Source organism: Phoxinus phoxinus (assembly GCF_949152265.1).
Source record: "Phoxinus phoxinus genome assembly, chromosome: 24".
NCBI classification, from domain to species: domain Eukaryota; kingdom Metazoa; phylum Chordata; class Actinopteri; order Cypriniformes; family Leuciscidae; genus Phoxinus; species Phoxinus phoxinus.
In genome coordinates, this window is record NC_136899.1 from 4301699 (window position 1) to 4318557 (window position 16859).

The window sequence follows — 16859 nt, forward strand, 5'->3', positions numbered from 1 at the left end:
AGATTGAGGTGTTGTGTTGTTGAGGTGTAGCGCAGACAGATTATTGATCCAGAAATTCAGTTTTTATTTTCATAGACTAAATGTAAAGAACATAACAGGATTTGAGAATAAATCCTATGAGCACAAAAATGTTCCACTGCAAGCGATTATTTACAACAATGAAAAACATTCCCTTTTCTCATGAAAAGGGCCACCAAACACCAGTGCAACAGATTCAGATTTCAGATCACGTCTCAGAGAAACCAATCAGGCCAATAATTTATGTGATTTAAAATGTCTGATTTTATAATGGGCAATTTTCTGAAATAAAGTAGCCTGATGCTTAAAATAGGCACTGTGAGATATGAACAGATATGAACATAAACAAATATGTACCCACAGCATAACACAATAAGCTTTCCACTTCACGCCATGCATATATACCACATGGCTAAATAAATAACATACTGATTGTTCAAACAATAAATCATAACTTGTGTTTTACTGAAATGTTTTGTTTTTTTTGTTAATAAATTCATAATTGACATTTATTCCCCTCTCATCTGTACAAATAACAATATGCCACTTAAATATGGCGGCAATATCAATAACAAGCAGACGTGGTGTGATATATATTAAATAGCTGATATCTACTCTACAGCGTACACAGAATCATGAGTTTTGCTTGTAAAACAAGAGTATTCCTCTGCCAACCCACTTCAGCATTGCCTTAATCAGCCATTTCCACAAAATACAAAGTACGTATGGAAGCTATATCGATTTGGTTCAAAAAAGTATGCGTGCGCTACTGTATGCCAAGTTAAGCAAAAACATTTACGATAAAAAAAGGATTGAATGTGAGCAGTTGAATGTCAACACACGTGAGCATCAAATACGCAAAGTTGATGATTATATCAGTTTAAAACTTTTAAGTATGAAAGAAACAAAGTGCTCTTGTCAGACCAGTAAAAAAATAATAATCTGTACACCTCATCACCTCCTGTTCAAAAGCTGGGGGCGTTCCGTAGGGAGAGTCTCCTCATTTGTGTGATTCATTGATTCAGCGATTGACTTTCCATCCCGACAGGTTTTTCCTCTTTTTCGCCATTTTATATAGTTATTTGTTAAATGGTAAACAGGCCGGCAGTATGACTGTGGCACAGGCCGGCCCGGCTAAAGGTTCAGCCACCTCTCCTTCCATTTCTGTCCATGAGCCTTTCTCTGGGCTGTAACAAATGGTGGATGACTTGTATGCCCCCTGCAAGAGATGTTCAACTAGTTATTCTCACAAGATTTCATACTTCAAAATGCTTCTTTATGCATTTCATGTACGTACAGTCTTAAACAACAACAACAACAATAACAACAACAACAACAACAAAAATTCATGATTTAGGTTTCATGCTAGGGCTGTAAATGATTAATCGCGATTAATTGCATCCAAAATAAAAGTTTGTGTTTACATAATATATGTGTGTGTATTGTGTATAATTATTTTGTATATATAAATACACACACATGCATGTATATATTTGAGAAATATTTGCATTTATATACTGCATATATATTTTTATATAATTTATATTATATATAAATAGAACTATTTTATATATAAATAAAAAAAATCTTAAATATATACCATTACATGCATGTGTGTGTATTTATATATACAAAATAATTATACACAATACACACACATATATTATGTAAACACAAACTTTTATTTTGGATGCGATTAATCGGTTAGAGCCCTATTTCATGCTTCAGAACTACCGCGAAGGGAACATACGTAATAATAATAATAATATGTTTATTTTATATAGCGCCTTTCAGAAACTCAAGGTCGCTTTACAATGAAGAAAAAACAAACAAAAAAACAAACAAACCATGACAGAAACGATACAAATAAACTGAGAAGGGTAACGTAATAGAAAGAGATATAGAAACCAGAACATAGAGTCAGGGGTCAGGGAAACAAGTGGCAAAAATATATGTTTTAATGTGGGTTTTGAAATCATGTAGTGATGAAAGGTCTATATATAAGTATAATTCCAGAGAGTTGGGGTAGCGAATGCCCTTCCACCAAACGATGATAGTTTGTGCCGTGGGATCATCGACAGACCGGTATCGGAAGATCTAGGTGTGCGGACGGGGGAGTCGGTATGGATGAGATCAGAAATATAGTTGGGGGCAAGACTATGGAGTGCTTTGTGATAAGGAGTATCGTGTATTGAGTACGAAAGCGAACGGGTAGCCAATGCATAAAATCGGAGTAATGTGGGACGATTTCTTTGTGTCTGCGAGGACCCTAGCGGCAGAGTTCTGGATATATTGGATTTTATTTAATGATGAATTGGGTAAGCCATAGAAAAGAGAATTGCAGTAGTCAAGCCGTGAAGTGATGAAAGCGTGGACTAGGGTCTCAGCATCGCTGATATTTAGAAATGGACGTAAGCGTGCAATATTACGAAGGTGAAAGAAGGCAGACTTAGTGAGCGAGGAGATGTGTGGAAGGAAGGCGTAGTGAGCAACGATGCTCCTTGGTTTTCACTGTGCATTGTGGGACTTTTTAGGGAGTGAATGGCTGCGTCCGAAATAACGTACTCTCTTGAGTAGGTACTTATTTTGGATAAGTAATTACTCCACGACCGTTCTATATAGTATGTATGCGTGTAGTATGAATGTAATCCGAACGTACTACATGCGCCATGTTGTCATTATCATGTGACCTACAGCGTTGGTTCACTGCCATTCACAAATCCTCTCCCGTGGCCTCATGGGATAGTAAAGTGTCCATCATATGCACACTTCAGAATCTCGCCAGTAGTCGGTCATCCGGGCACTTTTTACCTACTCTTTTATGAGCACTGTGAATTCAGACATACTTTTGTCACATACTCTTTATCGCCAACTATATATATAGTAGGGAAGGATGTTCGGATGCAGCCATCGTTTTAGTGCACTGGAAGGATTTTGCGATTGAAACAGTCCCAGACTGACACCCAATGTGTAATATTTATCAGAACTCTACTTGTATTACATTTGAATTAAAGCTGCATGATTCTGGATAAATTGAGAATCACAATATTTTTGGTTTCAAGTGGAGGTAGCCTCTCCCTATGGAGGATCCCTTTACCACTCTACAGATAAAGTGTTGTCGGGATAATTTCGGTTTCGCGTATCTACCCCGAAGTGATACAATTCTGTCTAAAAATGTTTAAGGCCAGACTAGTACACTGTAAAAAAAATATTTTTATGATTTATCACAACTTTTGATCTTTTGTCAAATCAACATCGATAACTAATGTATGAAGATAACATACTATTTTGAGTTTCTTTTTATTAAACCATTCTTCTTCATTGTATTAACTCAAATTTTTTATTACAACAAACTCAAAATTAAGGCAACACGGTAACTTGCTTTTTTAAGTTAAACCAAAAAAATCGTTTTACAGTGTAGTTTGTTAAGGCTTAATTACAAACCTACGCACATATATTCAAATGCGCATAACTATAGAATTCATTCTTAATGCGCACGTGAGCGCCATCAGCGTTTCTCACAGGTTCACGTTTAAAGTCTGTGTAGAGAGAACGGTGTTGTCAGCGGCCTCTAATTTAATAACTAATGATCGATTATATTTGAATTATTTAAATTTGCTCCGTAGACATCAGTGTTTATATCCGAATCATAAACTTTATCTCAGTAGCCTACTTGTGTGATATTTTGAATTATTCTAACACAGAAATAACAATACTGTGTGGTGGAAAAGACTGTTTGTGAAGCTGTTTCATACCTAACATGATAACTGCTCTCTCTGGATCAGTGGAAGTGTGAATCTACAACGTTCCGATACGATTTTGTCAAAGGTTTAATAGACACAGGTGAATCATGATAGTTCGCGAATTAGATTGTGTGGGTGTTTGAATCGAGATCGCAATCTTTGTAACGATTAATCGTGCAGCTCTACTACTGAGTGTTAAACATAATCAAAGATTTTAGGTGAAGGTGAAGTGTGTAATTTCTGCACTTCTATCAATATAAAAATGGCAAATATGGTTGTTGTTTTTTTTAAACAGGTTTCCTGACTGAACCCCTCTGCCATTGGTCGGGCAAACAGATAGCCCCACCCCCAACCTCACACCATAGGTTGAACCAGTTCACCTATAGCACCTTGAATCAACCTACAATCTATATATTCTATATCTATATCCAGCATTTAAGTGAGATGTGTTTACCATGCTCCAACTGTAGCCCCCCACCAGGTAAATACTGTCATCAAGAACAGCACATCCAGGCCCGCTGCGTCCCTCTAAGATGGGCGTTTGCAGGATATTCCACTGATCTGCTTTAGGATCATAGCATTCAACCAGCATCACATCCAGATGAGAGAACCCTACACACAGAAGAAAACAGTCAGGCGTATATGCCAAGATCTTACTTAGCAAGTGTTGCAAGCTTGGAATCTAATCATTGAATGAAACTATATTGATCACTGTTGTGTACACAGTCAGTGCGGCCCCCGCTGCTGAGATTTGGTTTACGGCTATATAAATTACCCTTTAAGTGGTTGCCCCCAATCGCGTAGAGGCGGTCGTTCATGCCTGCGAGAGCGTGTATGGCTCGCTTAGTGTTCATGTCCTGTTTCCGAGCCCACACGTCCATCACGGGGTCGTAGCAGTACAGCCAAGACACGTATTCCCCGTTGTGAACCCCACCTGAAGCATAACACACACAAGTTCACAACACCAGTTTCAACGTAAGGACAAGTATAAGATATTCAAAAAATCAAGTCAATATGGAATCAAAATTTACTTTCTAAATGAACATTCCTGGTCTTTTTTTTTTTTTTTATCCAAAAAGACTTACAGTACATTGCATTGAATATATAAACTTCAGTTCATGCATTCCCTGGGAATCAAACCCATGAGCTTGGCGTTGCAAGTGTTGTTTAGGCTATAGGGATGATTCACGTTATTCTGAAAAAAAAAAAATTTTTGGCTAATAAAAAATGATCGTGATTTTAACGGTAAGACTACAGTGAAAAACTGTTAATTGGTTAACAGAAAGTTTCCTTACTATATACGGTAAATGACTGTGATAGATCTAATGGTACATTTAATGTCATTTTACTGTAAAATACCGTTAAATTTACAGTTTTTGAAAGTGAAAAAGAACAACTCATTGTATGATTTACAGTGAAAAAACCTAAATTGACATTCCCACAATTCCCTGTGTGACACTTCACATTTTATGTATTTTTGTTGAAATAACTTGTTTCTTCATAGTTTATTTCTAATCAGTTATGTACATTAGGGTTTTATGTTACATTTAATGTTGTTAAATTAATGTTTATTAAATTTTTTAAATTTCATGTGTGTTACCATGATGGTGTTTAGTGTTTGTGTGAATGACTTCTGTGTGAATGTTTGCCGCTTCTGTATATCAGTATTATCTTTCTTGTGGACAAGCAGCTTGTGATTAGTTTTGATTGATCATGTGACTCTCATCTCTGCTGTGATTGGTGGTTATCAGTGTATTACAATGGTACAAAACAGATAATAATACTTAAATAGGTCAGTAAATTAACATTATATCAGATAATGAAATATGGTTTATTACTGTAAATTTTAAGTTAAGTCTGTAAAACCTAAAATGTTGCTACTGTATATTATACAGTAAATTTCTGGCAATTTTTTTTTACAGTGTACTGTACTTTAAAGTACTTTTTGCCCAATCATGTGTCATATAGAGAGAGACATTGTATCACTTTAGTTTATTAACTATTTGCTTATTAGCATGCCTATTACTATATTGGCTGTTTATTAGTACTTATAAAGCACATATTAATGCATTATTCTGCATGACCTTATTCTACATCCCTTAATAATCCTACCTAATACCTAAACTTAACAACTACCTTACTAACTATTAATAAGCAGTAATTAAGAGTTTGTTGAGACAAAAGTCGTAGTTAATAGTGAGAATTGGACCCTTAACTAAAGTTTGACCAGAGACACTTTTCACAATCCAATTAATTCCCAATGGATAAATAGTCCTGTCCAAAAATCTTTGGCTTTCGAGTGCCATTTTGTTGAATTTAAAATGCATTTAAAATAAAAGTAGCTTTTCTAGTGTTCAACATAACATTGAACTGTGCCGTTAATAGTACAGCAAGTCACTTCCAGACCACGTCGCTGTAACGACACCTGTTAGTAACGTCTCAGAAACTTTGATTCATTCACTGTTTGGATGAGGTGTATCGTCAAACCTGAGATGTATATTTTCCCATTGTGCACGGCGCCTGCGTGTGCAGCGAGCGGCTGTGGAAGAGACGAAACGTAATTCCATTCGTTTGTCTCAAGGTTATAGGCTTCAACGCTAGACAGATAACCTGTCTCGTTCCTTCCCCCAACAACATACAAGTGCTTATCCAGGCAGCAAGCGAAGAAACTCGCTCTCCTGAAACAAAGACAAGATGAAAAGATCGTCTCTTAAAATCAGTCAACGTAGACACTGTTTACAGCAAATATCCCCGTCGCAGCCAAGAGTGAAAAATTCATCACAAAGGCTTAAGAAATAATTATAGCCATGTTATGAAGAGCTCTTATTATTTTATGAATAATAAGTCATTTTCAGAAGGCATCATACCTCTCCTGCATGGGCGGTAGTTGTATCCAGCTATTGAATCTCGGATCATACCGACTTACAAAGTTGGTGCTGTGTTTGCCTGCGAAGATGAAACACTTATTAGTATTATTACATTATAAACATTGTTTAAAATACAATAAAAACACTGATTTCATAGCAATAATACACATTTAATGAATTATAAACTCAATGTCAGTGATAACACTGATTGAGCACAGCTTTTCATAGACATGAATTCATGTTTTACCATTAGGGTTCCACTGGTCTTCTCCACCCAATAAAAGCAGGAAGTTCTCCACCTCGACTACACAGTGATGTGCGCTGTTATACGGCATTACTGCAACACAGAGACCGAACAGATGAGTCTAGTGCTTATGGCAATGAGAGAATGATACTTCTGAATAGTGAAAGGTCAAGCCAATGATATTCATTTATAGTTTACACATAATTTGATATTGTATTAAATATGTAAAGGATAATGTAAAGTCAACCAATGCAGTAAACCCACTAATCCCACAAAGAAATAACACTCAAGAAACATTAAATCACTAAATATCTGGTCAGGATTTGACAAGTTTAACTATTCACTGCTATATTAAGTATATATATATATATATATATATATATATATATATATATATATATATATATATATATATATATATATATATAAATAATGATATATACTTACACACACACACACACACACACACACACACACACAGAGAGAGAGATGAAACTCGAAAAATTTTAATATCGTGCAAAAGTTCATTTATTTCAGTAATTCAACCTAAAAGGTGAAACTAATATATTATATTGACTCATTACATGCAAAGTGAGATATTTCAAGCCTTTATTTGTTATAATTTTGATGATTATGGCTTACTGCTTATGAAAACCCCAAATTCAATATTGTGAAAATGTATGTGTGTATATACATTTGATCTAATTTTGTTTTAATGTGTATTTATTATTCATTCAGAGACATCACGCAGATCAAAGTTGTAAAAATTAAAGTATCATTTAAAAAAATGTAAAACATTTTTTTTAAACCCCACAGTATTCAATATTTCGTTTGACCTCCTGAGGTTGACAGTCAACTTTTTCTGATGGTTATGAAAAAAGAGAGAGAAAAAAGCCTTATTTAACTGCACTTTTCTCAATATTGTGAATAAAACGCTGTCACAACCAATCAAATAGTAGCTAATTCCTCATACGAACAGGCTTGTGGTGGGTTTCTGATATGCTGCACTATTCCTTCCTGTCTCCATCTTTTGTAATTCTCCAGCTCCTGCAAAAGTGACCCCCAGTTGAAATAGAGAGAAATGGTCTTAGGGTGACAGTCATAATGAACATGATCATGTTCACTCCATAAATCTCCGTCCGGTGCCCGTGCAGCGTAAATCAGTCGTACGCTAAGAGCCACCTGTCTGCCTCCATCATTCATTCCCACTGTCACATCTCCGCTGCCTGATGGATCACAGTTGCTGTAAAATTAGACAGCCTTGAATCGCGCTTTTTTTCCGATTGGCCTCTTCTACCGCAATCTAGCTGGAGTCTGACGCACAGAGGCCTTTCCATTGAGAACGGATTCAGACTGACTGAGTCCCACGAGGGGAACCTCCCGACTGTCTCGCTGCACACAAAACCTGATTGACAGAGATCCAACTGTCAGGGAGGGAATTATTTGGCTTCTCTGGAGCCATGCAAGGCTTTTGTGGCCAGCTGACATTTACTGCTGCACACGTGACACACACACACACACACACGTCCCAACAGACTCAATGATTCAAATGATCAAGAGGTCACAGTCTAGGCTTTGGTATTGATCTTACAGCCTGATCTACACAGGTGCAGATGCATCATATTGCTAAACTGACTGATAAGAAGCCTGCACACAGTGAAGACATATGATATTGACTTTTAAAGGAACAAATGTCCTGAAATTCAGCTCAAAAGGTCTTTGTTTTTCAGCCTTTTAACACACAAAAAAAGAGGTGAAGTTTAAGACAGTATGCCTGTGTCATATTTCACTCCAAAATCAAAAGAAAAAAATAAGATTTTTAATTTTTAGGACCATATATTGTATATATATATACACACACACACACATACACACCAAATACTTACATCAATACTAAAATTCACAAACTTAAATCATATCAGTATTATATATATATATATGATTTCAGTTTGAGAATTTATATTATTGATGTAAGTATTTATTCATCATGTTTATTTTACTGCTTTTTTTTATTCAGATTTAAAAACTTTTATACAGTAAAAACAACTATTAAAGTAATGTAAATTCAATGAGAATCATCATTGAGAAGAATACAAATAAATAAAAGTAAAATAGAAAAGTGCTTAATTGTCATGAAAACGTATCAATGTAAATATAAGGAAATCAATCATTAAATAAAAAACTATAATATATATTTGAATTCAGTTTGTGAATTCATTGTAATATCAATGTAAGTATTTATTATTAGTAATGTGTATTGAACTGCTTTTAATCTATGCTGCTTTTTAAATATAAAACTGCAAAAAGAAAAATTATACAAAATATAATGAGAATCATTGAGATTAATAGAAATAAAAAAAAAAGTAAAATGGAAAGTGCTTATGAAAATTAGTTCACCATGCAAAAAAAAAAAAATCTTAATGGCTATGAAAAAGTCTTTATTTCTTAATAATGCATAAAGGAATTTCTTCATTTGTTTACTTCAATGTCTAAAGTGAAAGTGGTGTTGTCACCAATCTAAAGGAATAATGTACAATATGGAATAATCAACAGAAATAACAGAAATCCTCATAGCACACTGAGTGCACAAGGTGGCAGTCTCAGCACAGAGCAGAGAGCCAGAGAAGCAGAGAGGTGCAGCCAGTCATGAGAACCATCCTAAATAGTGCTGATGAAGGTTTTAATCAGTCCCTGTTCCCCCCCTTTTGGGTTTCGGCTCATTGCAAAGTTATGATTGAATGTTAATAACCTGCACACCCCAAACGACATCAAGGGGCTGCTGGTGTGTTCACAGGATGATTTTGCAGTTTGGTCGCTCCGCCTGGCCATGGGCCATTTAAGACTCGACGTCTGAGGCAGAAATAAAGGACATTACACTATGACCTTATGAGTGTAAGTTATATAGATCCAGATGTAATTCATTAATGAATGTTATGCATGCTGCCAAACGCTTACAAGCAGGTTTCGGAGCGTAAGGTGTCTTTGTAGGTCTCACACCTCAGCGACGCAGTGATTGGATGACTGAACGCAATCTTAGCCATAAAACAAAATGACTGCACGTCCGTTTATGTCCTTGTTTTCCCTCGGTAAGGAACAGACACTATAGAATCCTTTTAATTAAATCATAATACATTGTGTCTTGGCTCATTGCTAAATTACAAAAACGAACTTACTTTGCATCTTATATTGAGCTAAATAGAAGTCATTTAGGATTATAATCCATTTATATGGTTTAAAAAGAGCTATAAAACTGGACTTTCAAAGAATTTCGACTAGCCAAGTTTATCTTCAAACACATGACCTGCTATGTTTTAAAAGAACAAACTCATTTGCTATCCCAAAAGCCACCTGGAGCTTGCCATACACACAGTGTAACTGACACAAGTGCAGACAGCAACAGACTGACTCTGAACTAGTTCAGAGAGTTTATTTGTACAATAATACACAGTTTTAACTATCCGGCTAACAGTTAGCATTAGGGCTAACAGCTAGCCGCAGTAATCACAAGCAATAGCACTTTTGACTCTGATGCATTATATCAACTAACAATTTGTTTCGAGGAAAATATGCAAATGCATAGGAAAGAAAAATCACCAAGAAGATCTCTTTATTGCCTCAATTGTTTCTTGTAGACAGCAATGAAATTACATTTAGAGCAAATGAGACCTGTCTCCAGCTTCTCACCTGAGAAAAAGAGCCTTGTAATCTCCTCTCGATTTCAGAAGAGATCACGACAATGTCTCAAACTGTGCTCAGATTTGCTAATGTCTGCAATCAAAAGTCAGAGATCTCAATATGAACGTTTCTTAAAGGGAAATTCTGTCTTTGTTTACTCTTCCGCATAATGTTTCAAACCTGTATGCATGTTTCTTCTGCAGAACGCAAAAGATGATATTTTTAAGAACGTTGGGAACCAAACAACACTAGATCTTAATTTTATAGACAAATAAACACAACAACACTGACACATTTCTTAAAATATCTTCTTTTATGTTCCACAGAACAAGACAAACATACAGTTTTGGATCGACGTGATTAAATTAAGACAGAATTTTCATTTTTGGTTGGGGTATTCCTTTAATTGCTTCTTTTAGACTGAAATTAAATGAAAAGAAGTGCAAATAGAAACGTTTGCCTCCTGATCATGTGCAACATGATCTCATTAAATTCTTCTAAAACTAAATTATCGGAGCTATGCCACCTTTTATTTACACCGCTCTCTACTACATGTCAACCATTGCTTCTTTTGTGTCTTTCTCTGGTATTAGGAGAAACATCTGAGACAAAGTTGAGACTTAAATGAGACATACTAATTAGGAACTTTGAAAGAGCTTTGTCTGAGTATTTAAAAAAAGGCAGATTCCATTCCACGACTACTCTATTATGACATCATTTTTCATGATTATGATGTCAGTACTCAAGATTCCGACACGTTTGATCTCTGCTGTTGTCATTTAAATCCTTCTGAGAATTCTGGTTCTAATTCGTCATGCCAAAACACACGACACACTACTGTCAGTACGCAAACCACTCCTGTTCCTGTTCCTTCCCTGCTGCTCGCGAAGACAAATGCACTTACGAGAACGTTTGCCCTAATAAAGCAGTTCAATAAGAATACGTGTCATCTTCTGATGATGAATCTTCCCGAGATCATTAGATTAAAATTAATCTTGCCGGCACGCTTATGCAAAAAGACAGAAAAAACACACACACAAGTGAATCCAGGCGTTCCAGCTCCACAATGGTGTGAAGGCAGTCATGCTCTGATTAAAAAGTTACATTAAAAGTGATAGTGATACATCATTACCTCCTGCATCTCAGGAAGCTCTCGCTCTATTCTGCCCTGCGATGAAGCACAACCCAACGCAGCCAGGGTTCTTCCTGTGGAAGAGAAAAGATCTATGCTAGCAAGACAAGAGCGTGCACTCACTTGTAAGGATCTTCCATGTCTTCTTTTCGTCGTCGTAGTACTGAACCAGATTACTAGGGAGGCGGTCTGGACCCGGAGGCAGGCCCCCGACCAACAGGAGCATCCGTTTGTTTGAGCGAATCCTGTGTTACAGAGGGACGGGGGAAACCGATTCATTAGCAATTCTGTCATTAGCTGTTATTAGTGCAGAGCAATTACATATTGAATGAGATGCCACAGCAAGGTAAAAGCGTGTACAAACACAGCAAGCTGAGCAGAGAACATGGGAAAATATTAATGCTGAATGACTCTATCAACACCGTCAAATTAACGGAAAAAAGTAAACAGAAATGATTTTTATTGATTTGTTCATTTTAAGTTGTTGAATCAATTAGGCTCACTGCGATGATGCATCTCTATAAGGATTTGTAATCTGCGATGTTGATTTAAGTGACTAGTGTAAAACTCAATCTAATAACTCTTCATTATAAGTCTCATTTAAAATTGCAAAATCATTAACATAAGCACAAATAAATCATGCAACATTGCATTCGGTCACATTTTCACAGGTGCGTATAGTTTGCTTTAAACGCTATCCCTAAATGCCCCAACAACTGTTACACCTGGAATATTGACAACAGTGCTTGTGATTCAAACCATGTAAAGGTCTTGACGTTCTATTATGTGCTCTTATCCTATTGGCCAAAGACTTGCATGTGACTACTGTCTGTCATCGACATATCCAAATCACCCCTGCTTGCTTAGATTCTAAATATGCATCCATCCATTCAGTCAATCAATAATTTAATTAAACAAATCAACTTATGTCGAATCAATACTAAAAATTTTGGCTGCACATTACTATGATCAGTTTAGAGACCTTGCAGTTAGCCTCTCAGATTGAATAAGTGCTTAAAAGTCTGGGTGTTCAATATTTACAATCCCTGTCAGCTCTAGAAGATTGAGCCTGGGATGTAAATGGACAACTCTAGCCTTGGACAAACTACACAGTCTTCAACACTAGTTTCATCATCAGGACGCTTCAATAGAGTCATTCAAGTTCATGGATGATGCTCAGCAATTGATATTAACACAGGTGAGGAGGGCTGATACACAATGAGTGATCGCCAGATAATAACAATCAAACTATTTATTGATCTAATTCTGTTAGCAAATCCATATTTATATACATATCAGGCCCCTTTGACTTTCATAACGTCTTAATTCCTGATTCCAAAGTTAAAAAGAGAGACATTTAAAATGAGAATCTCATTGCAAACAATCTCTCACTCTCTCATATTCTCCAACAACTGATTCCAGTTTATTCCACGGTCACCTATTCCTGCTAATTATCCCATCTGCAGACTGCAATAATGTCTGCAGTATGCAAGCTTGCAACAGTGCTGAAATTAATCAACCCTGAAACAGCACTATGAGGAATAGAAGGAGGATCTCACAGATAAGGCAAAGCGTGGAAACTCTGTGAACAAACATGGATCAGATATTCAGACAAAAGAGTGCAAATCTAATCTAATTCAATTCACAAGTTAGCTATGCAGCACGAAAGAATGTATGAGATCTTTGCAAAAAAAAAAAAGATTGATCTGTTTACAGACACCTGTCACACAAGCCTGTTCCAATAGCATCAGGGCAAGATCACGTGCACAGTGTGTATACTCTACATTAACATACTCATGTCTGACATACACAACCTGACAGATGAAAACAAACTTGATTTTTCTTGTTTTGCAAATTGAGACAAAACTGTAAAAATATACATTTTCTTACTGTATGCAGTTTTTGTTTCCATGCACACAACCCCTGGGTTAAATTTGTTAACGTTAAAATGTATTTTTACAATAAAAACACAAAAAGTATGACATGTATATGTTAAGAGCATGCAGAAGATCCTACCTGCTGGCTGTGGTCTGTCTGCAGTGCTGTCTGAAGGGCATCAGGTGGTAGTTCATGGCATCCATGAGCAGTTTCTGGCACACCTGGTCATTCCTCATAAAGTCCACCGACTGCACCCTCTCCACCAGCTCCGGGGCCGGGATGAGGGCGAAACGCAGGCGCTTCATCAGGTCGGGAGCGTAGTGCATCCTGGTCTCCCTGTCGTGCTCCAACCACAGCACGGACATCTGAAAGAGCGCCAGCTCCGACTCCACGGGCGGAGGCAGGGCGTCCAGCATGGCGCACATCTCCTCAAAGTTCAAGAGAAGCACGTCCTCCACCAGGTACTTGTTGGCGAGCTTCTTGGTCTCGTCCAGCCCGTGCAGAGCTGCGATCTTGCAGATCTGCTTGTAGTTTTGCACCGAGATCTGGTCGTTGAGGAACTGCACGCTGAGTTTGGTGATCTGGGGGATGTTGAGGATCTTGCTGACGGAGAGCACCTCCTCCACCGTGTCCAGGGAGAGGGTGACGTTGGCCGTGTAGAGGTACTCCAGCACCAGCCGCAGACCGATGGAGGAGCAGCCCTGGAGCACCAGGTTGTTGATGCTGGAGCGTGGGCTGGGCAGGAGCTTGTCGTCGGGGGAGGAGGACGGGGTGCCGCTGCTGCCTTGGTCCTTCGCCGCCAGCCCGTCTTCTCTGCTCAGCATGTGCGTGGAGAACAGGGACCTGAAGTACTGCGAGCAGGACGCCAGCACGGCTTTGTGGCAGTGGAACTGCTGTCCCTGCGCCGTGAGAGTCACATCGCAGAAGAGCTGCTTTCTCCACAGCAGGTTGAGACCGTGCAGCAGAGTGTCGCTGTGAGTCGGGTCAAACGTGGAGGTTCGGTCACCCGATCTGGACATGACTTCGGGGCTGCGCACACCTCCTGCGAGTAAACAATGCCATTGGTGCACTACACTGCATCAGACGGTTTTATAAAAGCATATGCATTCTAAAAGTATATATCATTCATGCATGCATGCATGCAAAGTTGGATTTGTGCATCTTAACAGTATATAATGCATGCATGCAAAGTTGGATTTGTGCATCTCAACAGTATACTATAATGCATAGCCCATCAGCTGCTTTACAACAAACACATGCATTCAAAAACACATGAATAGTTGCATACCCATCTATATGTCTCATGCATGCGTTCGCGAGCACGTCAAATCCAATGGTCGTTGAAACAAACTAAGCTGGGTTGTTGAAAAGCAAAGCCCACGATGTAGCTCCAAACTGCCCGCTATCTGTTATCCGGCCACGCAAACACACACCCCCTTACAAGACATAAATGCATGCACGCATTCCCCCCGATATGCGATACAAAAGCAATTAGTTTGTCTCCCGCAACATCAGCATCACCACCATAGATGTGCGGTTGCGCATCGCTTTGGTCGGCAACAACACAATGCAATCGCTCCGTTCAACAACACACGCGGTATTTATCACCCAATCTGAGACAGAACACCAGAAGAAACGGCAACTTTCAGCCCATGGAAAATCTACGCACAGTGCGCACCCGTGCTGAATGCTAGTAGTAGGTATCCAAAAACTTACCTGACTTAAAGAAAAGTAAAGCTGTGGCTCCTTCTGTGCACTTTCTTTGTTCAGTCCTGTTGGAAAAGTCTATAATCGATGGATCAGAATCCTAACCATTGATCCCCGCTCATTCAAGCTCATTGATCATTTATGTTCCCTCTGAATTAACAAGAAGAAGAAGTGTGTGTGAGTGTGAGAGGAGCTGTGTGCTTTCTGCAAGAGAAGAAGAAGAAGAAGAAGAAGAAATATACGTGTGACAAATTATGCTACCAAGAAACAACACATCATTATCCTTGGGCCTGGGGCTCAGTGAGTCGTAACGAGAGTAATAGGAAATCCACGGTCGGGGAGAGAAACGGACGCGCATGGCCGGTGGAGAGAGACCGCGCAGGGGTATGGATGCTGGAGAGACTCGCAAAATTATGGCTCAAGGCTATTGTAAAAACTGTCGAGCGTAAATGACTGCGATTTCAAACATCTATGGAAAAAGAGGAGAGGAGAAAAGGCGAGTCTTTCCTCTCTTTCTCTCTGCGTTATGGAGAGAACCGTCAAGTTTTAGTGCGCATTGCTAATTAGTCAATTTCTCTGTTCCTTCACAGCCCGACGCCTCTGCTGCTGAGCTGAAACTGCTAATTTCTGGGACCAGCCTTTTTTTTGGGCTCTGAACGGGGGATGGATGAATGGCTTGTCTCGCACAAATGACAAAAAGCCCCCCTCTGCCTTAATCTCCATCGCCAAAATAACCCCATCTTTTTCTCCTTTTGCTTAGTCCTTCAAAAGAACGAACAAGGAGGGACTTTAGGCAAACTTGTCTTGTGGTCTTGAGTGAGCATCATGGACATGACATGGAATGCAAATCAATGTATGTCTTAAAATGTAATGCTGGTGAATTATTTTATATATATATATATATAGTGTCTAATGAGCCAAATAAATTCAAAGCTCTTAAGTTCTCCATTGTTTTAAACAGCTTTTTAAACACTGAATTTATTTGACAAGGAAGGGGAAAACATTTAAAAAAAAATGCCTTGACTTCTTTCAATTTCATATCCATAAGAAACTAAACATATTTAAGTAAGGTATATAGAGAGCATCATTATTTTTTGGGGGGGAAAAAACATATGGTCACTGTACATTATGCATCTCTGTTCACTAAAATAATGACCTTTGAATAGTGTTTTCTCCAGGTTAAATATAGAGGCACCATCGTTTTATACTCATCCAAGTGTCTTGGTCAAACAACAGGCAACCGTGTGTGTATCTACTGAAACAGTCTGCAGAAAAAGCAGATAGCAGGTAACTAAATCTTCATATTATAAAATAATATAGTTGCTTGACATGCAAGACGGATTTATAATGGTACATAGCCATCTGGAAAACAGCATCAAGCTTACAAAGCCATTAAAAGAAAAGGTTTGAGATAAAGCATATGGATCAAGTGAAGGATTAAACTTTTTTTGTTTCCATTTTTTTTGTTTTGTTTCGGCATCATGACTAGATATAGCACTTCCTGTGCTCCTAATGAAAGTTTTACTGCTGATGCATTACTCATACGTCCTCATGCGTTCTTTGATAGTTCTCCTCACACACTGTGCCTTTCAGTG

The 16859-nt window shown here is 38.0% G+C and overlaps 1 protein-coding gene across 2 annotated transcripts; it reads right to left on the minus strand.

Moving 5' to 3' along the window:
- Nucleotides 1-45: 45 nt before the first annotated feature.
- Nucleotides 46-15844, minus strand: klhl14 (kelch-like family member 14). Of its 2 annotated transcripts, none has more exons than XM_079601390.1 (9): nucleotides 15274-15844; nucleotides 13696-14599; nucleotides 11803-11924; nucleotides 6876-6965; nucleotides 6629-6707; nucleotides 6249-6439; nucleotides 4537-4695; nucleotides 4216-4373; nucleotides 46-1237 (listed from the first exon to the last, which is right to left on the minus strand). In XM_079601390.1, exons 2-9 carry the CDS (start codon nucleotides 14574-14576, stop codon nucleotides 1097-1099), a joined length of 1821 nt encoding a protein of 606 aa, XP_079457516.1. In that variant the 5' UTR covers nucleotides 14577-14599; nucleotides 15274-15844; the 3' UTR covers nucleotides 46-1096. The 2 variants fall into 2 exon arrangements, with proteins under 2 accessions (XP_079457516.1, XP_079457515.1); XM_079601389.1 differs by lacking the exon at nucleotides 15274-15844 and adding an exon at nucleotides 14846-14972.
- Between the last annotated feature and the right edge of the window lie 1015 nt (nucleotides 15845-16859).

Excerpts from the sequence above, each read along its gene's own strand:
- klhl14 (XM_079601389.1), bottom strand. Across the intron at positions 11,925-13,695 it reads AGACAGACCACAGCCAGCAG|GATTCGCTCAAACAAACGGA; the intron begins GTAGGATCTTCT and ends TCTGTAACACAG. Across the intron at positions 6,966-11,802 it reads GACATGGAAGATCCTTACAA|TAATGCCGTATAACAGCGCA; the intron begins GTGAGTGCACGC and ends TCTGTGTTGCAG.